This window comes from Rhinopithecus bieti, unplaced genomic scaffold, assembly GCF_001698545.2.
Source record: "Rhinopithecus bieti isolate Rb0 unplaced genomic scaffold, ASM169854v2 scaffold_6708, whole genome shotgun sequence".
Classification (NCBI taxonomy): Eukaryota; Metazoa; Chordata; class Mammalia; order Primates; family Cercopithecidae; genus Rhinopithecus; species Rhinopithecus bieti.
This window is the reverse complement of record NW_016806329.1, coordinates 1,303,079-1,326,433: the sequence shown is the minus strand read 5'-3', so window position 1 is coordinate 1,326,433 and position 23,355 is coordinate 1,303,079. Positions and strand designations below refer to the sequence as shown.

General features: G+C 36.4%; 1 protein-coding gene across 2 annotated transcripts in view; it reads right to left on the bottom strand.

Moving 5' to 3' along the window:
* The window catches only part of STPG2 (sperm tail PG-rich repeat containing 2), a 669,788-nt gene that overhangs the window by 484,844 nt on the left and 161,589 nt on the right, over positions 1 to 23,355 (bottom strand). For both annotated transcript variants that reach the window (XM_017875498.1, XM_017875499.1), the window contains exon 10: positions 12,539 to 12,649. In XM_017875498.1, coding sequence (XP_017730987.1) covers positions 12,539 to 12,649 — 111 coding nt within the window. The remainder of the gene's footprint in view (positions 1 to 12,538; positions 12,650 to 23,355) is intronic.

Genomic DNA, 23,355 nt, shown 5'->3' with positions numbered 1-23,355 from the left:
TTTTTTTTTTTTTTTTTTTTTTTTTTTGGAGTTTGGAATACTCGCATTATGTCAATTGAGAATCCCAAATCCAAAAATCCAAAATCTGAAATGATCCAATGAGCATTTTCCTTGAGCATCACATTGGCATTCAAAAAGTTTCAGATTTTGGAGCGTTTCCCATTTCAAATTTGGGATGTCAACATATACTTTTTATTTCCATGAATTTCACTACTCTAGGTACTTCATGTAAGTGGAATCATATAGTATTGGTCCTTTTCTGTCTGGCTTATTTCACATATAATGTCTTCAAGGTTCATCATATTGTAGCACGTCAGAATTTCATTCCTTTTTAAGACTGAATAATATTCCATTATGTGTATACCACAATTTGTTTATCCATTCATCCAGCGATAGACATTTGAGTGTTTCCAGAACAACATATTCTTAATTTAATACCACACCTTAAGACTTACAGGTAATTTAAATTCAATTCAACTTACTGAGTAGTTAGTAAGGGTAACTCACTATGGGAAGTACTGTGGGAAGAACAAGGGTAAATCAGACATGGTGCCTGCTCCCAAGGAATTTATGATACACTGGGAAAAGAGAAGAGAAATGAGTAGAGGTAACCAGCATTTGCTAATTGCTTGCCATGTGCCGAGTGCTTTACCCAATCACTGCATGTATAGCTCGCAATGACTCTGTGAGGTAGATATTGTAATATCCATTTTATATAGGGAGAAAAATGAAGGCACTGAGACCTTAAGTAACCACCTCCAAAGCTGGGATTTAAACTCCCATCTTGGATTCAGAAGCATGTGTTTATTCCACTACACATGTTGTTCCCTATGATTCAAGGCAGAATGTGACAAATCCTTGGGAAGCTACAGGAAGGTAGAAGAGGAAAAGAAGAGATTGCCCCTCGCCTGAGGGTAAAGGCACATGACAAAGGTAGGTCTTAGAGGTCAGGAAGGCTTATGTTTCATAGAGATAGAGGGTGGAAAAAAAATTGCACAAGCAGAACAAAATGAGGGAGGCAGTAAAGTTTGCTACATACTTAGGGCCCAGTAGAATTGTGGACTATAAGGCTGGAAAGTTATGCTGGGAAAAATCATGGTCATAATGAAATGCTAGCTCAAGGAGTATACTCCCTGGGTCCATTCTAAGAAATAATTCCTTTAAGTAATTAGGTCTTTAAAGGATTTTGTTGGGGTTGTTTCTGTTTTGTTTTGTTTTGTTTGGTTTAGTTTTGTTACATGTACCATTACAAGTTTCATATAAGGCCTAATATTGATTTGTGAATTTTTAACATCTGTTAACTCTGCATTACGAAATGATAAATGTGGCACATACACTATCTCCCAATCTCTTTATTATTTTATTATTAAGGTTTCTAAAGTTTATATTCTGTCTTATAATTAAGTCCTCTTTTATTTGTGTAGTTGATTTAAAATAAACCCATTTTATTTTTTTAACTGTTATTTTAGGTTTGGGGGTCTGTGTGAAGGTTTGTTATGCAGGTAAACTTGCACCACAGGGATTTGCTGTACAGATTTTTTCACCACCCAGGTATTAAGCCCAGTACCCATTGGTTATCTTTTCTACTCCTATCCCTTCTCCCACCCTCCAGCTTCAAGTGGACCCAGTGTCTACTGTTTCCTCCTTAGTGTTTATAAGTAATTATCATTTAGCTTCCACTTTTAAGTGAGAACATGCAGTAGTTGGTTTTCTATTCCTCCATTAGTTTACTAAGGATAATAGCATCCAGCTCCATCCATGTTCCCACAAAGACATGATCTCATTCTTTTTATGGTTGCATAGTATTCTATGGTGTAGATGTACTACATTTTCTTTATCCAATCTGTCATTGATGAGCATTTGGGTTGATTCCTTGTCTTTGCTATTGTCAGTAGTGCTGCAATAAACATTTGCATGCATGTGTCTTTATGGCAGAATAATTTATATTCCTTTGGGAATATACCTAGTAATAAGATTGCTGGGTTGAATGGAATTTCTGTTTTTAGATCTTTGAGGAATTGCCACACTGTCTTCCACAATGGTTGAACTAGTTTACACTCCCACCAACACTGTATAAGCATTCTTTTTTCTCTACAACCTCACTAGAATCTGTTATTTTTTGACTTCTTAATAATAACCTTTCTCACTGGTGTGAGATGGTATCTCAGTATAGTTTTGATTTGAATTTCTCTAATTATCAGTGATGTTGAGTTTTTTCTCAGATGATTGTTGGCCACATGTATGTCTTCCTTTGATAAGTGTCTGTCCATGTCCTTTGCCCACTTTTTAATGGGGTTTTGTTTTACTCTTGTAAATTTTGTTTAAGTTCCTTATAGATGCTGAACATTAGACCTTTGTCAGATGGGTAGAATGCAAAAATTCCCTCCCATTCTGTAGGCTGTCTGCTCACTCTATTGTTAGTTTCCTTTACTGTGGGGCTCTTAAGTTTAATCAAATCCCATTTTTCAATTTTTACTTTTTTTTTTTTTCTGAGACGGAGTCTTGCCCTGTCACCAGGCTGGAGTGCAGTGGCATAATCTCAGCTCACTGCAACCTCTGCCTCCCAGGTTCAAGCGATTCTCCTGCCTCAGCCTCCCAAGTACCTGGGACTACAGGCACGCACCACCACGCCCAGCTAATTTTTGTATTTTTAGTAGAGACGGGGTTTCATCATATTGGCCAGGATGGTCTTAATCTCTTGACCTCGTAATCTACCCACCTCAGCCTCCTAAAGTGCTGGGATTACAGGCCTGAGCCACCACACCCAGCCCAATTTTTACTTTTGTTGCAATTAATTTTGGTGTCTTTGTCATGAAGTCTTTACCCGTTCTTATGCCAAGATAGTATTGGCTAGATTGTTCTCAAGGATTTTTAGAATTTTGGGTTGCACATGTAAGTCTTTAATCATCTTGAGTTGTTTTTTGTATGTGGTATAAAAGGGGTCCAGCTTCATTTTTCTGCATATGGTTAACCAGTTATCCCAGTGCTATTTATTGAATTGGGAATCTTTTCCCCATTGCTTGTTTTTGTCAGATTTGTTGAAGATCAGATGGTTGTAGATGTATGGCCTCATGTCTGGTCTCTCTTTTTTGTTCCATTGGTCTATGTGCCTGTTTTTGTACCAGTACCGTGCTGTTTTGGTTACTGCAACCTGGTAGTATAGTTTGAAATCAGGTAACATGATGCCTCCACCTTTGTTCTTTTTGTTTAGGATTGCCTTGGCTATTCAGGCTCTTTTTTGGTTCCAAATGAATTTTTAAAGATTTTTTTCTAGTTCAAGGAAGAATGTCATTGATAGTTTCATAGAAATAGCATTGAATTCACAAATTGCTTTGAGCAGTATGGCCATTTTAACAATATTGATTCTTCCTATCCATGAGCATGTTATGTTTTTCCATTTGTTTATGTCTTCTCTCTTCTCTCATTTCTTTGAGCAGTGTTTTGTAATTCTCATTTTAGAGACCTTTAAACTCCCTGGTTAGCTGTATTTCTAGGAATTCTATTCTTTTTGTGGCCTTTGCAAATGAGTTCATTCTTGATTTGGCTCTCAGCTTGACTACTGTTGATGTGTGGGAATATTAATGACATTTGTAGATTGATTTTGTATCCTTAAATTTATATGAAGTTTTTTATCAGCTGAAGGAGCTTTTGGGCCAATACTAAGGGATTTTCTAAATATAGGATCTAAATATAGGGTGTCAATTTGAGATCTTTCTAGCTTTCTGATGTGGGCACTTAGTGCTGGAAGTTTCCCTCATAACACTGCTTTAGCTGCTTTTCAGAGGTTCTGGTACATTATCTCTTTGTTCTCATTGGTTTCAAAGAACTTCTTGATTTCTGTCTTAGTTTTATTATTTACCCAGGAATCATTCAGGAGCAGGATGTTCAATTTCCATGTAGTTGTGTGGTTTTGAGTGAGTTTCTTACTCCTGAGTTCTAATTTGATTGTTCTGTGGTCTGAGAGACTGTTTTGTATGATTTCCATTCTTTTGCATTTGCTGAGGAGTGTTTTACTTCCAATTATGTGATCGATCTTAGAATAAGTTCTGTGCAGTACTAAGAAGAATGTATATTCTGTTGTTTTGGGGTGCAGAGTTCTGTAGATATCTATCAGTTACACTTGATCCAGAGATGAGTACAAGTCCTGACTATCTTGTTAATTTTCTATCTTGATAATCTGTCTAATGTTTACAGTGATGTGTTAAGGTCTCCCATTATTATTGTATGGGACTCTAAGTCTCTTCATAGGTCTCTAAGAACTTGCTTTATGAATCTGGGTGTTCCTGTATTGGGTGCATATATATTTAGGATAGTTAATTCTTGTTACTAAATTCATTCCTTTACTGTTATGTAATGCCCCTTTTGTCTTTTTTTTTTTTTTTATCTTTGTTGGTTTTAAAGTCTGTTTTGTCAGAGACTAAGATTGCAACCCCCGTTTTTTCTGTTTTCCATTTGCTTGGTAAATTTTCCTCCATCCCTTTATTTTTAGCCCAACTGTGTCTTTTTGCATCAGATGTGTCTCTTGAATGCAGCACACTGATGGTTCTTGACATTATCCAATTCACCAGTCTGTGCTTTTTAATTGGGGCATTTAGCCCATTTACATTTAAGGTTAATATTGTTATGTTATTAAATTCAATCCTGTCATCATGATGCTAGTTTGTTATTTTGCCCACCAATTAATGCAGTTTCTTCACAGTTTCATTGGTCTTTGTACTTCAACATGTTTTTTACAGTGGCTGGTACCAGTTTTACCTTTCCTTCTTTAGTGCTTCCTTCAGGAGTTCTTGCAAAGCAGGCCTGGTGGGATGAATTCCCTCAGCATTTGCTTGTCTGAAAATAATTTTATTTCCCATTCACTTATGAAGCTTAGTGTGGCCAGATATGAAATTCTGGGTTGAAAATTCTTTTCTTTAAGAATGTTGAATATTGGCCCCCACTCTCTTCTGGCTTGCAGTGTTTCTACTGAGAGCTTCACTGTTAGTCTAATAGGCTTCCCTTTGTAGGTGACTTGGCCTTTATCTCTGGCTGCCCTTAACGTTTTGTTTTTCATTTCAAACTTAGAGAATCTGATGATTATGTATCTTGGGGTTGATCTTCTCATGGAGTATCTTATTGGGATTCTCTGGATTCCTGAATTTGAATGTTGGCCTATCTTGCGAGAAATTCCCTTGGTTGGGGAATTTCTCCTGGATGATATCCTGAAGTGTGTTTTTCAACTTGGTTCATTCTCCCTGTGTCTTTCAGGTACTCTAATCAGTCATAGGTTCAGTCTTTTATCATAGTCCCAAGGTTCCTAGAGGTTGTGTTTGTTCCTTTTAATTCTTTTTTCTCTAAACTTGTCTGCCTGCCTTATTTCAGCAAGACAGTCTTCAAGCTCTGATATTCTTTCTTCCACTTGATCGATTCAGCTATGGACATTGTGTTTGCATTATAAAGTTCTTGTGGTGTGTTTTTCAGCTCCATCAGGCTATTTATGTTCCTCTCTAAACTGGTTATTCTAGCTAGCAGCTCCTGTTACCTTTTATCATGGTTCTTAGCTTCTTTGCATTTCGTTAGAACATGCTCCTTTACCACAGCAAGATTTGTTATTATCCACCTTCTAAAGGCTACTTCTGTAATTCATCTGTCTCATCCTCTGTCCAGTTGCCCTTGCTGAAGAGGTATTGTGATCATTTCGAGGAGAAGAGGCACCCTGTCCTTTTGAATGTTCAGTGGTTTTTTGTTGATTCTCTCTCATCTTCGTGAGTTTGTCTAGTGTCAATCTTTCAGGCTGCTGACCTTTGGATGAGGTTTTCGTAGGAACTTTTTTGTTGATGCTGTTCTTGTTGCTTCCTGTTTGTTTGTTTTCCTTTGAATAGTCAGATCCCTCTTCTGTAGGGCTGCTGTGGTTTGCTGAGGGTTCACTTATGAGGCTAGCATCATCCTGATACCAAAACTTGGCAGAGACACAACAAAAAAGAGAATTTTAGACCAATATCCCTGATGAATATCGATGCAAAAACCTCAGTAAAATACTGGCAAATCGAATCCAGCAGCACATCAAAAACCTTATCCATCAAGATCAAGTTCGGTTCATCCCTGGGATGCAAGGCTAGTTCAACATACACAGATCAATAAACGTAATCCAGCATATAAACAGAACCAAAGACAAGAACCACATGATTATCTCAATAGATGCAGACAAGGCCTTTGACAAAATTCAACACCCCTTCATGCTAAAAACTCTCAATAAATTGGTATTGATGGGACATATATCAAAATAATAAGAGCTATTTATGACAAACCCACAGTCAGTATCATACTGAATGGGCAAAAATGGGAATCATTCCCTTTGAAAACTGTCGTAAGACAGGGATGCCCTCTCTCACTACTATTCAACGTAGTCTTGGAAGTTCTGACCAGGGCAACCAGGCGGGAGAAAGAAACAAAGGGTACTGAATTAGGACAAGAGGTAGTCAAATTGTCCTTGTTTGCAGATGACATGACTGTATATTTGGAAAACCCCATCATCTCAGCCCAAAATCTCTTTAAGCTGATAAGCAACTTTAGCAAAGTCTCAAGATACAAAATCAATGTGCAAAAATCACAAGTATTCCTATACACCAATAACAGACAAACAGAGAGCCAAATCATGCATGAACTCTCGTTTACAATTGCTTCAATGAAAATAAAATACCTATGAATCCAACTTACAAGGGATGTGAAGGACCTCTTCAAGGAGAACTACAAACCACTGTTCAACTAAATAAAAGAGGACACAAAAAATGGAAGAACATTCCATGCTCACAGATATGAAGAATCAATATTGTGAAAATGGCCATACTGCCCAAGGTAATTTATAGATTCAATGGCATTCCCATCAAGCTACCAATGACTTTCTTCACAGAATTGGAAAAAACTACTTTAAAGTTCATATGGAACCAAAAAAGAGTCTGCATTGCCAAAACAATCCTAAGCCAAAAGAACAAAGCTGGAGACATCATGCTACCTGACTTCAAACTATACTACAAGGCTACAGTAACTAAAACAGCATGGTACTGGTACCAAAACAGAGAGATAGACCAATGGAACAGAACAGAGTCCTCAGAAATAATACCACACATCTACAACCATCTGACCTTTGACAAACCTGACAAAAACAAGCAATGGGGAAAGGATTCCCTATTTAACAAATGGTGCTGGGAAAACTGGCTAGCCATATGTAGAAAGCTAAACTGGATCTCTTCCTTACACCTTATACAAACATTAATTCAAGATGGATTAAAGACTTAAATGTCAGACCTAAAACCATAAGAACCCTAGAAGAAAACCTAGGCAATACCATTCAGGACATAGGCATGGGCAAGGACTTCATGACTAAAACACCAAAAGCAACGGCAACAAAAGCCAAAATTGACAAATGGGATCTAATTAAACTAAAGAGCTTCTGCACAACAAAAGAAACTACCATCAGAGTGAACAGGCAACCTACAGAATGGGAAAAGTTTTTTTGCAATCTACCCATCTGACAAAGGGCTAATATCCAGAATCTACAAAGAACTCAAACAAATATACAAGAAAAAATCAAGCAACNACTAAAACACCAAAAGCAACGGCAGCAAAAGCCAAAATTGACAAATGGGATCTAATTAAACTAAAGAGCTTCTGCACAACAAAAGAAACTACCATCAGAGTGAACAGGCAACCTACAGAATGGGAAAAGTTTTTTTGCAATCTACCCATCTGACAAAGGGCTAATATCCAGAATCTACAAAGAACTCAAACAAATATACAAGAAAAAATCAAGCAACTCCATCAAAAAGTGGGTAAAGGATATGAATAGACACTTCTAAAAAGAAGTCATTTATGCACCTAACAGACACATGAAAAAATGCTCATCATCACTGGCCATCAGAGCAATGCAAATCAAAACCACAATGAGATACCATCTCACACCAGTTAGAATGGCAATCATTAAAAAGTCAGGAAACAACAGGTGCTGGAGAGGATGTGGAGAAATAGAAACACTTTTACCCTGACATGACACACAGCATGACACAAGTATACATATGTAACAAACCTGCACGTTTTATACTGACATGACACAACAACATGACACAAGTATACATATGTAACAAACCTGCACGTTGTGCACATGTACCCTAGAACTTAAAGTATAATTTAAAAAAAGAAAAAATAAATAAGTAAATCGGTTCTCTTTGTTGGGTGCATATATATTTAGAATAGTTAAGTCTTCCTGTTGAATTGAAACCTTTACCATTATGTAATGCTCTTCTTTATCATTTCTGATCTTTGTTGGTTTGAAATCTGTTTTGTCTGAAATTAAGATTGCAACCCCTGCTTCTTTTCTGTTTAACGTTTGTGTGGTGGATTTTCCTCCATCCCTTTATTTTGAGCCTATGAGAGTCATTACATGTGAGATAGGTCACCTGAAAACAGTATACAATTGAGTTTTGCTTTTTTATCCAGCTTGCCTTTCTGTGCCTTTTAACCAGGACATTTAGCCCATTTACATTCAAAGTTAGTATTGATATGTACAGATTTGATCCTGGCATTGTGCTGTTACCTGGTAATTATGTTGGCTTGTTCATGTGGTTATTTTATAGTCACACTGGTCCTGTGTGTTTAAATGTGTTATGTACTAGCTGGTAGTGGTGTTTCCTTTCTATATATAGTGCTTCTTTCAAGATATCTTGTAAGGCAGGTCTGGCAATAATGAACTCCCTCAACATCTGCCTATCTGAAAAGGACCTTATTTCTCCTTCACTTAGGAATCTTAACTTAGTTGGATATAAAATTCTTGGTTGAAGATTTTTTCTTTAAGAAAGTTGAATATAGGCCCCCAGTCTCTTGGTTTATAGGGTTTCAGCTGAGAGCTCAGCTGTTAGCCCCATGGAGATCCCTTTGTAGGTAACCTGCTCTTTCTCTCTAGCTGCCTTTAACATTTTTTCTTTCATTTCAATCTTGGAAAATCCGAGAATTCTCTATCTTGGGGATGATCTTCTTGTGTGGAATCTCGCAGAAGTTATCTGCATTTCCTGAATTTGACCGTTGGCCTCTCTAGCAAAATTGGGAAAACAGTCATGGATGATAATCCTTAAATATATTTTCCAAGTTGCTTGCTTTTTTCCCTTCCCTTTCAGGGATGCCAGTGATTCATAAATGTGGCCTCTTCACATAATCCCATACATCTTGGACATTTTGTTTATTCTTCTTCTCTGATTTTGTCTGACTGTCTTATTTCAGAGAACCAGTCTTCATATTCTAAGATTCTTTCCACAGCTTGGTTTATTCTGCTATTAATACTTGCAACTGCATTGTGAAATTCTTGTATTATTCAGCTCTGTTAGACCTGTTAGGTTCTTTTTTATACCAGCTATTTCATCCTTCAGCTCCTATATCAGTTTATTGTGATTTTTAAATCAACCAGTTTTAAAGCAGGATTTATATTATCATTATTATTCTCTACAGAACCAAGTAATGTGGCCATACACAAGTAATAAATTTTATGTCATCAAACTCCTGCCTCTTGAAGAATATGTCATACATGAGCTAAAATGACTTCTTCATTAATGAGTTTTCACTTTTCTTTACTTTGTCTAGGAAATTCATATTCATATAAGAATTCATATTCTTCTTTGTCTTTATGTCACCCTTCTTTTGTTTCCTTTTTTTATGTTGCTGAAGCAACTCCACATATGAAGACACAGAGTTACTAAACTTTCTGAACTATTGCATGTCGGAAAATTATTTTCTTGATTCATTTAATTGAAACTTTAGGCAGAGGGAGAACTCTATATCCAAAATCATTTCCCCTGAGAAATTTAAGAAAATACTACTTCATCACCTCCTAGCCTTAAAATGGGGCTAATGTTGCTAAGCAAGTACCTGACCTAAGTTATATTTCTCATCCCTTTGTGGGTTACCCAATGACTTTACTCTGTGGAAGCTTCAAGGATATTTTATTTAGTTAGGATCTTCTGAAAATGCAAAAAAAAAAAAAGAAAAGTGAGAAGGACATAGGTATATTTATCCTCCTTGGCATTCTGTTGAGCTCCTCAAATCAATAACTTATGCTTTTATTCAGCTTGAAACAACATTGTGTTTTCTATATCAAATAATTACTGTCTCTACATTCTGCTTCTAGAATGCTTGGTAAACAGATGTTTGTGTTCATCCTCCAATTGTCATATTTTCTTTCTATTTATAATCAACTAATGCTTATATCATAGCTTTTTTTAAAAGAATAAAAAATATTTCCCTGGGATGTTGTACAAGAAATAAGTCTTTCGTATGAAATCAGAAGTCTGGAAGGGAGCTATATTTTTTATGTAAAGATACAAAGTGGAAAATTAAGCTATCAAATCATCCTTTAAGACTGCGGCATATCCATAAGTAAAATACCTGGGAGGTAAATTTTTTTTTATTTAAAGTAAAGTAATAAATTAATTCAATTAGCTGTCATATTTTGAGATATTATTTCAATTTTATTTTGAGAATCAAATGATTTGGGTGGACTGTTTCATTACATGCACATTATATACCCACCTGTTTGAAGTGTATTGTCATTTGCAAAAGAGATTTAAAAACTAGGCTTTCTATGTGACTAAACTATTCTGCTTCTTGGGTAACCAGAGTCCCACTGAATAATTTTAATTGCAAATGTTTCATGCCAGAAAAGAAAACACTAAAAAGAAGTTTTCAGATCTAAAGAGAAACAAAGTTAAAAGAAAAATATGTAAATTAAGTCAAAATATTGGTGAAGCAACTTGTCTTCCTTTAGAGCAGATGTGCACCATCTTTTTTCACTACAAACATAAAGTTTAACATATATACATATATATGCTGCCTTCCTATGGATGCTTTCAGAAATTTCCATTGTTTTTTCCTACTACCTGTGATATTATGATAGAAATAACTTTGAATCCATTCAATGATTCCTAAGCCTAAAAGCATTATATTAGTAATAAATTAGTCATGGCATACCTCCCAATGGATCCTGAGGTGTGTACAACAATGATTCACTTGAAAAATACAGTTGAACTCTAAAATTCCTCAAGATGAAGAAATAATCCATTAAAACAGCACAATTAGTTAAAAATTACTCAGAATCTACTACATGTAAAGAATATTGCTAGATGATTTTAAACTGTCTTTTGAATTTATAATTACAAAAAAACTCATAGAATAGAACCTGATGCTAATTTTGACTATATCTCAGATTCCAATAATGCCTCAGAAAAAAATAGTAAGTCCATTCCTGAATAGCTTTCACCAAATTAATCTAATTCCTATGATTTCCAAGACATTCACAGTTATATTAACTAGCATTGCATTTGTCATTCCCTTAAATTAGTTCATCCTGATCTTGTACCAGTTATTTCACAATCAAAAGTATTACAAATCAACTGTTGGCATTATCTCACGTAGCAGAATTTTATTTCAGCAAGCTATACTCTGTTTTTACTGATTAGCTACATTTTAAACCTTGTTTAATAATCCTGTTTTGAAATGTGCTCTTAACAATATCTTCTCAAGATAGTCCAATTTCTACAAAAATGTATTTTAATAACACCTTGTTCACAAAAGGCTACACTATAACATTTGCCTTTGTCTGTTTGGGGTGCTGTAACAAAATACCATAAACTGGGTAGCTTATAAATGAAATTGATTTCTCACAGATCTGCAGGCTGAAAAGTCCAACATCAAGGCACAAGCAGACTCAGTATCTGGAGAGGCCCTGCTTCCTCAAAGACAGTACCTTCTCTGAGTCCTCATGGTAAACGGGGAAAACGAGCCCCCTTGGACCTATTTTATAAGAGTACTAATCCCATTTATGAGGTCTCCACCCTCATGACATGATCACCTCCCAGAAAGTGCCACCTCCTAATACCATCACCTTGGGAGTTAGGATTTCAATATATGAATTTTAAGGGGATACAAACATTTAGACTCCAGCAACATTACCATTGGGTCCAGCTTTTTAACTCCAAATTTTACTTTGATATATTTGTAAATTCAATCTGAATTAATCAATTACCCATTTTTTAATTTAATCTGCTTTACTATTTTCAATTTACTCACTATTATAAATTCAGAAAAATTTATAGCCATACCATTTAACATGCAGGTCAACAGGAATAAAAATAAATCACTGAGGAGTCTTAGATTTCAAGAAGAATTCACATTGAAAAGAGAAAACATTTGCACTATGAGTAAAATGAGTTGAACCTAGTAAATATTTTACTCCATACACAACACAACAAGTTCAGCCTTTCTATATGTCCTAAGAATGAATGTTCTCTGACCCTACAAGGGATATTCCATGTAATAATCTCTCATATAGCAATTCTAGACTTTGGCATAGCTTGAAGAATTTTGTTGAACTTTAAAAATATATAAGTATCAGTCTAGCCAAGGAGGCTACAGCAGGCTACCAGTTACCTCACTCGGGTCCTAATATAAAGTTTATGTTATGCAGCCTCCTCCATGATTTCTAGATAATGAAAATATTTGATTGTAGGAGTCTTCTTACCATATCTGATACTTTCATAGTTCTTTTGGTTCTTGACAAGAAAGCAGCATATTTGTTAGTCAGGTTAGGTAATTCATCAGAAATTCCACCACCCTGTGAATGCCAACATGCCTGTTGAAAGAAGGGGTTAAAAAGAGTACATCATTTATTTTTATCAATTCAAGAGGCACTATAAATAATAAGTTTGCAATGAAGGTCGTCAATATTATCTGGCATTAAAGACACATATTCATAAAAAATAAAATTTTCAAATGTGATACAGAAATAGAAAGCTTTAAGTCAATGAGATATTAAAATGGAAAAAGAACTGATTATATGAACCTCTAGGTAAGCATAATGGATCTGCACACATCACTTAAACATATTAGCTATGTTGTATTTCATAACCAGCAAGTTCTATCTCAATAATAAGATATTTAGCCAATTATATAGTATTGTTTTACAATTTATTATTAATAAAAATATATTCACAATTAACCATTTAATTATGTGGCAATTCTGGGTTAATATATTTTCTAAATGAAATGATCCACTCACTTTTATATATCATAATTCTTTATACGCATTGAAGATTTAAATTAATAGGTTAGAGGAATCTAGTAACATAATATTTTAATGAGCAATTAATCCTTGTGATACTCTTTCTAATTTGTCATACAATTTATTTGTATTCATTTAATTAAATAGAATAAACAGCAGCAACATCCTTTGTATATGCAAAAGGGATAAGAATCTATTTTCCCATATTTTACACATTTTATTGTTTTTATTTCAGAATTTGATATTCACAGTTAATATTTCAGAATTTGACACATAGTAGGGAATAAACATCTTTCTTTCTTTGTCCATTTTGTTGGTAACATTACTTTACTAAAACATCCATTACCCCCCTAATGCATCTATGACACGATCTGCCTCTCTACACAAAATGCTGAAGATGGCATTTCTCCACATTTTTCCACATGATATTATTCCAACATATCCACTCCAGATAACATAGGTAGCTTTTATCACTTTCAAAAATAGAACAATCACAGTCACGTCTTTTAAAAATGTGAAAGCCTTTAAATATAGAACATCTAAGGCAGGGTTATTATTTTTACATAGTTTTTAAATTGTTTGAAGCTGAAAAATAACTTATTTTTGTAATAATTTTTATTTCAATAGCTTTTGGGGTACAAGTGGCTTTTCCTTACATGGATGAATAGTATAGTAGTGAATTCTAAGATTTTAGTGCACCCATCACCCAAGTAGTGTACATTGTACCCAGTAAGTAGTTTTTTATCCCTATTCTCCTCCCACCCTCCCCTTTCTGAGTCTTCAAAGTCCACTATATCACTCTGTGTGCCTTTGTGTACCCATGGCTTAGGTCTCACTTATCAGTGAAAACATACAGTATTTGGTTTTTCATTCCTGACTTACTTCACTTAGAATAATGGCCTCCAGCTCCATCCAAGTTGCTGTAAAAGATATTATGTTACTCTATTAGGTTACTCTTTTTTATGCCTGAGTAGTATTCCATGGTGTATATATACCACATTTTCTTTACCCACTCATTGGTCAGTGGGTACCAAGATTGATTCCATATCTTTGCAAATGTGAATTTGGCTACAATAAACATACACATGCAGATGTCTTTTTAATGTATTGACTTCTTTTCCATTGGTTAAATACCCAGTAGTGGGACTGCTGGATCAAATCATAGATCATCATAGATCTATTTTTAGTCATCTAAGAAATCTCCACATTGTTTTCTACAGAGATTGTACTAATTTACACTCCTACCATGAACGTATAAGCATTCCCTTTTCATTAACCCAACATCTATTGTTTCTTTGTTTTTTTGTTTGTTTGTTTGTTTTTACTTTTTAACATTGGCCATTATTGGATGGGTGAAGTGGCTCACACCTGCCAAGTTAGGCAGATCACTTGAGCCCATGAGTTCACGATCAGCCTGAGCAACATCGTGAAACCCTATCTCTACAAAAAATACAAAAACTAGCTGAGTGTGGTGGCACATGCCTGTGGTCCCTGCTGTTGGAGAGGCTGAGGTAGGAGGATCACTTGAGCCTGGGAGATCAAGGCTTTAGTGAGCCATAATCACACTACTGCACTCCAGCCTGGGTGAGGGAGTGAGACCCTGTCTCAAAAAAATAATAATAGTAATAATGGTCATTCTTGCAGGAGTAAGGTGGTGTCTCATTGTGGTTTTAATTTGCATTTCCCTGATGACTCGTGATGTTGAATATTTTTTCATATGTTTGTTGACCATTTGTATATCTTCTTTTTATAACGTCTATTCACATCAGTTGCCCACTTTTTCATGACATTATTTGTTTTTTTTCTTGCTGGTTTGTTTGAATTCCTTGTAGATTCTGTATATTACTCCTTTGCCCAATGCATAGTTTGCAATATTTTCTCCCATTCTGTGGGTTGTCTGTTTATTCTGGTGATTATTTCTTTTGCTATACAGAAGCTCTGTACTTTAATTAGGTCTCATTTATTTATTTTTGTTTTAGTTCCATTTGCTTTGGGGACTTAGTCATTAATTCTTTGCCTAAGCCAAAGTCCAGAAGACTTTTTCTGAGGTTATCTTCTAGAACTTTTATGGTTTCAGGTATTAGATTTGTCTTTAATCCATCTTGAGTTGCTTTTTATATAAAATGAGATGTAGGGATCCAGTTTCATTCTTCTGAATTTAGCTATCCAGTTTTCCCAGCACCGTTTATTGAATAGGGTATCAATTTCCCAATTTATGTTGTTCTGTGCTTTGTCAAAGATCAGTTAGTTGTAAATATTTGGCTTTATTTCTGCATTCTCTATTCTGATCCATTGATCTATATGTCTACTTTCATACAAGTACTACGTATTTTGATAACTACAGCCTTGTAGTATAATTTTAAGTACAGTAATGTGCTGCCTCCAGATTTATTCTTTTAGCTTTGCATTGCTTTGGCTAAGCAGGCTCTTTTTTGATTCCGTATGAATTGTAGGATTGTTTCTTTTAATTCTGTGAAAAATGATGTTTGTATTTTGATAGGAATTGCATTGAATCTGTAGATTGCTTTGGGCAGTATGGTCATTTTCACAATACTGATTCTCCCAATCCATGAGCATGGGATGTGTTTCCATTTGTTTGTGTCATCTATGATTTCTTTCAGCAGTGTTTTGTAGTTCTCCTTACAGAGATCTTTCATCTCCTTGGTTAAGTATATTCCAGGGTATTTTATCTTTTTTGCAGCTATTGTAAAGGTGATTGAGTTTATTTCATTCTCAGTTTGGTCATTGTTGGCATATATCAGTGTTACTGATTTGTATACATTGATTTCGTAACCTGAGATGTTACTGAATTTGATTATCAAATCTAATCTTATCTCTAGGCTTATACAGCCAACACTTTTGAGAAGTCTCTAGGGTTTTATATGATATATAATCATATCATTGGTGAACAGCAATAGTTTGACTTCCTTTTTTGCAATCTGAAGGCACTGTATTTCCTTCTCTTGCCTGATTGCTTTGGCTAGGACTTCTGGTATTATGCTGAATGGAAAGTGGTGAAAGTGGGGATCCTTGTCTTGTTCCAGTTCTCAGTGGGAATGATTTCAACCTTTCCTCATTCAATATAATGTTGGCTGTGGGTTTGTCATAGAAGGTGTTTATTAATTTGAACTAAGTCCCTTTTATACCTAGTTTGTTGAGGGTTTTAATCATAAAAAAGATGCTAGATTTTACCAAATGCTTTTGCAGCTATTGAGATAATCATATGGTTTTGTTTTAATTCTGTTTATGTGATGAATCATATTTACTGACATGCTTATGTTAAACCATCCCTGCACACCTTGAATGAAGTCCACTTGATCATGATGTATTATCTTTCTGATGTGCTGATAGATTCAGTTATCTAGTATTTTGTTGAGAATTTTTGCATCTATATTCATCAGAGATGTTGGTCTGTAGTTTTCTATTCTTGTTATGTTCTTTCCTGGTTCTGATATCAGGGTAAAACTGGCTTAATAGAATGAGTTAGGGAGGATTCCCTCTTTCTCAATCTTTTGTAATAGTTTCATCAGTAGAATTGGTACTAATTCTTTGAATGCCTGGTAGAAATCAGCTGTGAACCCATCTGAACCTGGGCTTTTTTTCTTTGTTGTCAATTTTTAATTACCGATTTAATATTGCTGCTTGTTATTGGTCTGGTCTGGGTTGTTATTTATTCCTGATTTAATCTAAAAAAAGTTGTATGTTTCCAGGAATTTATCCATTTCCTCTAGATTTCCTAGTTTGTGTGCATAGTTTGTGTTTCTAGTTTGTGTTCATGGCAGTCTCAAATGATCTTTCATTTTCCTGTGGTGCAGGTTGTAATGTCTCCAGTTTTATTTCTAATTGATCTTATTTGAATCTCCTCTCCTCTTTTCTTGGTTATTCTAGCTAAAGTTCCATCAATTTTATTTGCCTTTGCAAAGAACCAACTTTTCGTTTCATTTATCTTTTGTATTGATTTTTTGTTTCAAATTCATGTAATTCTACTCTAATCTTTGTTACTTCTGGGCTTACTTTATTCTTGTTTCTCTAGTTCTTTGAGGTGTTACATTAGGTTGTCAGTTTGTGGTCTTCCAGGCTCTGATGTAGGCATTTAGTTCTACAAACGTTCCTCTTAGCACTGCATTTGCTGTACCCCAGAAGTTTTGATGACTCGAGTCACTATTATTCATTTCAAAGAACTGTCAAATTTCCAACTTGATTTCATTTTTAACACAAAAATCATTCAGGAACAGACTGTTTAATTTCTACATACATGTATAGTTTTGAGGGTTTCTTTTGGAGTTGATTTCTAGTTTTATTCTGATGTGATCTGAGAAGATACTTGCTATAATTTTTATTTTTTCAAATTTATTGAGACTTTTTTTGTGGCCTGTCATATGGTCTATCACGGAAAATGTTCCATGTGCTGATGAGAAGAATGCATATTCTTAAATTCTTAGGTAGAATGTTCTGTAAATATCTGTTAAGTCCATTTATTCTACAGTGTTTAAGACCATTGTTTCTTTGCTGATTTTCTGTTTCAATCATCTATCTAGTGCTGTCAATGGGGTGTTGAAGTCCCCCACTATTCTGGTGTTGCTTTCTATCTCCTAAGTCCGGTAGTAATTGTTTTACAAATCTGAGAGCACTAGTGATAAGCGCATATAAATTTAAAATTATAATATCTTCTTGTTGAATTGATCCTTTTATCATCATATAATGATATTCTTTGTCATTTTTTACTGCTGTTGCTTTAAAGTTTGTTGTTTTATCTAATATAAGAATAGCTACTCCTGGTCACTTTTGGTTTCCATTTGCATGGATTAATTTTTGCCATTCTTTGACCTTGAATTTATATAAATCCTTCAATGTTAAGTGAGTCTCTTGAAGGCCGAAGATATCTAGTTTGTGACTTTTTATCTACTCTGCCAATCTGTATATTTTAAGTGGACCATTACACCATTTACATTCAACATTAATATCATGATACTGTTCCAGTCATCACGTGAATTGTTACCTACTTTTTTTTCTTCATTGTGTTATTGTTTTATAGGCCATGTGAGTTTTATGCTTGCAAGACGTTCTATTCTGGTGCGTAATGGTCTTTTGTTTCAAGATTTAGAACTCCTTTCAGCATTTCTTGTAGGGCTGGTCTGGTAGTAACAAGTTCTCTCAGCACTTATTTGTCTGAAAATGACTTAGTTTTGCTGGATACAAAATTTTTGGCCGATGGTTATCCCGTTTAAGGAGGCTAAAGATAGGAAGGACCCCAGTCCCTTCTGGTCTGTATGGGTTCTGCTGAGAAGTCTGCTGTTAGTCTGAAAGGTTTTCCCTTACAGGTTACCTGATGCTTTTGCCTCACAGCTCTTAGAATTATTTCATTCACATTGACTTTAGATAGCTAGATGACTATATGCCTTCGTGTTTTGTTTTTTGTTTTTTGTGTTTTTTGTTTTGTTTTGTTTTGCAATGAATCTCCCAGGAGTTCTTTGGGTTTCTTGTATTTGGATATCTAAATCACTAACAAGGCCAGGGAAGTTTTCCTCAATTTCCTCAAAAAATTATTCTACTTATTTTAGTCTATTGTTAAAACCTCCACTGCATTTTGTAGTTCCCTAAATGTGTCTTTCATTTCCAGAAGTTCTGATTTGTTTCTTTTTAAAATATCTATCTCTTTAGAAATTTTTTCATTCATATCCTGAATTTTTTAAAATTCTTTATGTTAATTTTCACCTTTCTCTAGTATGTCAAATAAATTTTCCAAACATTGTACTTTTTCTTATCCCTCAAAACACCAATTATTATTAGGTTTGGCTGTTTTACATAATCCCTTATTTCCTAGAGATTTTGTTCCTTTCTGTTCTTTATTCTTTATTTTTCTCTGACTGGGTTAATTTAAAAGCCTTGTCTTCAAGCACTGAAACTCTTTTTTCTACTTGTTCTAGCCTATGGTTGAAACCTCTACCATTTTGTAATTCCCTAAATGTGTCTTTCATTTCCAGAAGTTCTGATATTTTTTCCCTTTAAAATAGGTTCTTCATTAATATGTTGATTTTTTCAAAATTTCTTTATGTTGGTTTTCACCTTTTTCTGGTATCTCCTTGAGTACCTTAATAATTAATCTTTTGAATTCGTTTTCTGGTATTTCAAAGATTTCATCTTGGTTTGGATATATTGCTAGAGAGCTAGTGAAACTTCCATTGCAAAATTATAACTGAGAAAATTATTACAGTGAAAGAGATCTGACCTAACCAACGTCATCTTTCTTCTAACCTCCAAGCTGTCCATATTCATTCCTGGGCATAAGCTGAACTAACTTTGGGAAAACTTAGTTTATAGTTTAACTTTGAAACAAAGACAATAACAGCCCTTTTCCAAAACAAATCCCCTTCCTGTTTGGAGAATAGATTGCCTTTGTAGGACTAACAAATTAGCCACAAGATTAGAAATCATGGTTTAGGAGTCATGCAGCTGGACTCCACTCATGCTACGTCTACACAATTCTGACCCTCCCCAAATTGCTCCTGGGGATAACATCACTATTGTAAAACCTAAGGTCAGTGTTTGAGATATTTTGCAGACCCTGCACTTGATGAATCAGCTGGCACCATCCAAATCAACAAACTGGTTCATCTGGTCTTGTGGCCCCCACCCAGGGACTGACTCAGCACAAGAAGACAGCTTTGACTCCCTACGATTTCATCTCCGACCCAACCAATCAGCACACCTGACTCACTGTCCTCTACCCACCAAATTGTCCTTAAAACCCTCAATTTCCAAGTTTAGGGGAGACTCATTTGAGTAATAAAAAACTCTGGTCTCTCATACAGCCAGCTCTGCATTAATAACATTTTCTCTATTACAGTTCCCCTGTCTTGATAAACTGGCTCTCTGCAGGCAGCAGGCAAGGAGAACCCACTGGGTGATTTCACTAGTGTGAACTTTTGGGTGTATTGCAGAACCTTGTTTTGTCATATTATCATAATTATTTTTCCGGTTCCTTCTCATTTGGTTATACTATTTCTTCTAATTATTGTTGAATTTATGTTGTAAGACTGTGGTTTTTTCTTTATTTCTTTTTCCCCCTTAAGACTGTGACTTTAAAGCTTATAGTTTAATGTAGCCTAAATCAGTTATTGGTACATTCAGGAGTGAAGACCCTGTATGAGAGCTTTAGTTATAGAGTCTTTGCATGATAGCCTTCTCAGATGCTTGTTGTAGTAGCAATGTGCTCAGTGTGTCAGCAAGTTCACTGTCTCCTATGGAGTTGGAATAACAGAGGTCTCTTGAACCCTACTTTGTTCCCCCAAGATGTGTGCTTTAATTTATTTATTTATTCCCCAGCATTTTATTTACTGGGTTGAACAACTCAGGCTTCATGCCAGTAGGATAGGTGTCTCAGGTTAGAAACTGGTTGTGAAAGCAGATGGGTAAATGCAATATATAATGGCAGGCAGAGGTCACAGCCTTGACAGAGCTGGCTGGAGGCTGGGAGAAGCTCTCAGAGAAGTACACTGAGGTGTTATCGGGGTGAAGAGTGGGAGCTACTTCAGCACCTGTGTCAGGGCAGCAGGAAAGCAATCCACATTCCAGACACACTAATGATCCAGTGTTCCAGTATTCCTGCTATTCAATCAGACAGGCACCTATTTCCATCTTCAGGAATGTTGATGTTCCAAGTATAGAGGAGTTGTGACTCTACCTCTCATCCACACCTGAACCTGGAAGGTACTCCTCCTGTGGGGATGCACTCACCCTGAAATCTTTGAAAAAGGTTGTCTTTAGGAGCACCCATGCTGAGCACCTATAAGAGAAGACCCGGTTGTGTCTGCAGTGGTGGATGGGAGGAAAAAGAATTCCCCTTCTCCAAGACTCTTCATGAGCACTAGAGCTGCCTGACTGTTGGGGTACAGCTGCAGACTTTCCCTTCTGAACCTAGTACTGCAACTGTGCCTCTGCAGGAAGAAAGAAACTTCTCAAGAGTAGAAAGATCTGGGACTCAAGGCCTGCCATCTGGATTCTTTTGTCCCATGGAGTGTCCCCTTAATGTGACGAACTTTCCTTTCCCCTAGGACTAGGAGTCCCTGAGAGCCAGGCTACTATGAATGCTGCTGTTCCTCTGGGTCTAGTAACCCAGTGGAGTTGCCACACTCCATGTTGGTGCTAGGGAAAGTCTGCAAGAGATCCACTGATGTGACAATTCCTCAAGTCTCCCAGCATCAGGTACTAGCACCATCTCTGATGGGGATGGCAGGGAAGGGTCATAGACTCTATGAGATTCCTTGGTATAAACAGCCTTAGTGTATTGGCTTTCTCAAATGCTGGTGGTAGTAGTAACGAACTGGTCACATGGAGAGACTCAGGACCTCTGGTTAGCCAGGATGTAGCCAGGATGATACAGACAATAGTGATAGCAGAGGTCATGCACGAGTTTTCTCCTTCCTGAACACAGTGTTGTTCTACTTGGAGTTACTGCAATGCATTGTGTCAGTCGGCCTCCAGCCAGGAGGTGGTGCTTGCAAAAGAGTGCCAGTTGTGGTACGAGTGGTGAGATTTGTACTTGCCTTATGTTACTCAGGAGAGATGTGGTTTCTCAGGTGACAGGTGGAGCTATAGAGCTCCCAAACATTTCTGTCCTTTGTGTTAAGTTATCAGGGCAAGCAGAGGGGCAAAGCCACGTGGGGGCTCCACAAGGCAGCTCCACGTTCTGACTCTACCCATGCAGGGCAGCAGTGGCCCCCGTGAGGATCAGAGGAATTCATTGGCCACTAGAGTAATGTTCTATGGAGAAGCATATCTGCCTCCGATGTACAAATGAGTTTGTACAGGGAGTGGGAAGTAGCAGGTGGCAGTAAAGCCCATCCAGTGCCCATGCACTTGTCAAAGCAAATCTCACCGGCTAGCAGCAGCTATCTATCTTCTAGGCACTTAACGCTCAGAACTCAAAATGCCCCAGGTCATAAGCCTTCCCCACAGAGACTGCAACCACAGCTTTCAGGCCATGCTTCTCCCAATCTGCCTGGAAAGCTAGGGCGTGCAGCTCCTGCACTTGTGGCTGCAGCACACTTCCCACCTTCTCCATGCCTGAGTTAGCTAGCAGATTTTTGCAAGATTCCCCCATGACACAGAGTCAGGAATGGCTTCCCTTGGTTCAGACTGGAGATCGAAAATGACTGCAAGGCTCTTCCTACACTGCTCCTACTTTCATATTCCCCATTGCTCCTTAAATCAGTTCTAGCACTGGGTAGAGTTAAGGCCTTCCCCTATGGGCAGATTGCCAGGTTGCCCAGTGGGGGTGTATATCCTGGAGGCATTCTCTCTGCTTTTCACACTCTGAAGACTTACTTTTTCACATGGCTCACAGTGTGGGCTGCAGCTGCCACATCTTTCAAAGGATCTATGATTTATTTCAGTTTTCCTGTTAAGTTCCTGCATTGCTTCCCAGAAAAAAAAGTTCACAGTGAGAATCGCTATACACTATTTTGTCTTTTCAAATAGAATAAGCATCGTAACACTTGCCTCCAATCTGCTATCTTGGAAAAAAAGAAACTACAATAATTTTATTACTGTCATATATATGGTACTAAGAATTATTACATTAAAAAGTTCCAAAACGTTGTGCAGTTTTCAGTGCTCAGGGGGTAAAAGCTACCGACTTTGAATGAAATTACGAAGAAATTAATTACTCACTGGATGGTTTTGGCTCTAGAGGAAATGAGTAGTTTACAAAAGACCACATTTCTACATGAATAATTAAAAATAAATCCAGGCGGTTTTTTCCAATTCTGTGAAGAAAGTCATTGGTAGCTTGATGGGGATGGCATTGAATCTATAAATTACCTTGGGCAGTATGGCCATTTTCACAATATTGATTCATCCTATCCATGAGTATGGAATGTTCTTCCATTCGCTTGTGTCCTCTTTTATTTCACTGAGCAGTGGCCTGCAGTTCTCCTTGAAGAGGTCCTTCATATCCCTCGTAAGTTGGATTCCTAGGTATTTCATTCTCTTTGTAGCAATGGTGAATTGGAGTTCACTCATGATTTGGCTCTCTGTTTGTCTGTTATTGGTGTATAAGAATGCCTGTGATTTTGCACATTGATTTTGTATCCTGAGACTTTGCTGAAGTTGCTTATCAGCTTAAGGAGATTTTGGGCCGAGACGATGGGGTTTTCTAAATATTACAATCATGTCATCTGCAAACAGGGACAATTTGACTTCTTCTTTTCCTAATTGAATACCCTTTATTTCTTTCTCTTGCCTGATTGCCCTAGCCAGAACTTCCAACACTATTT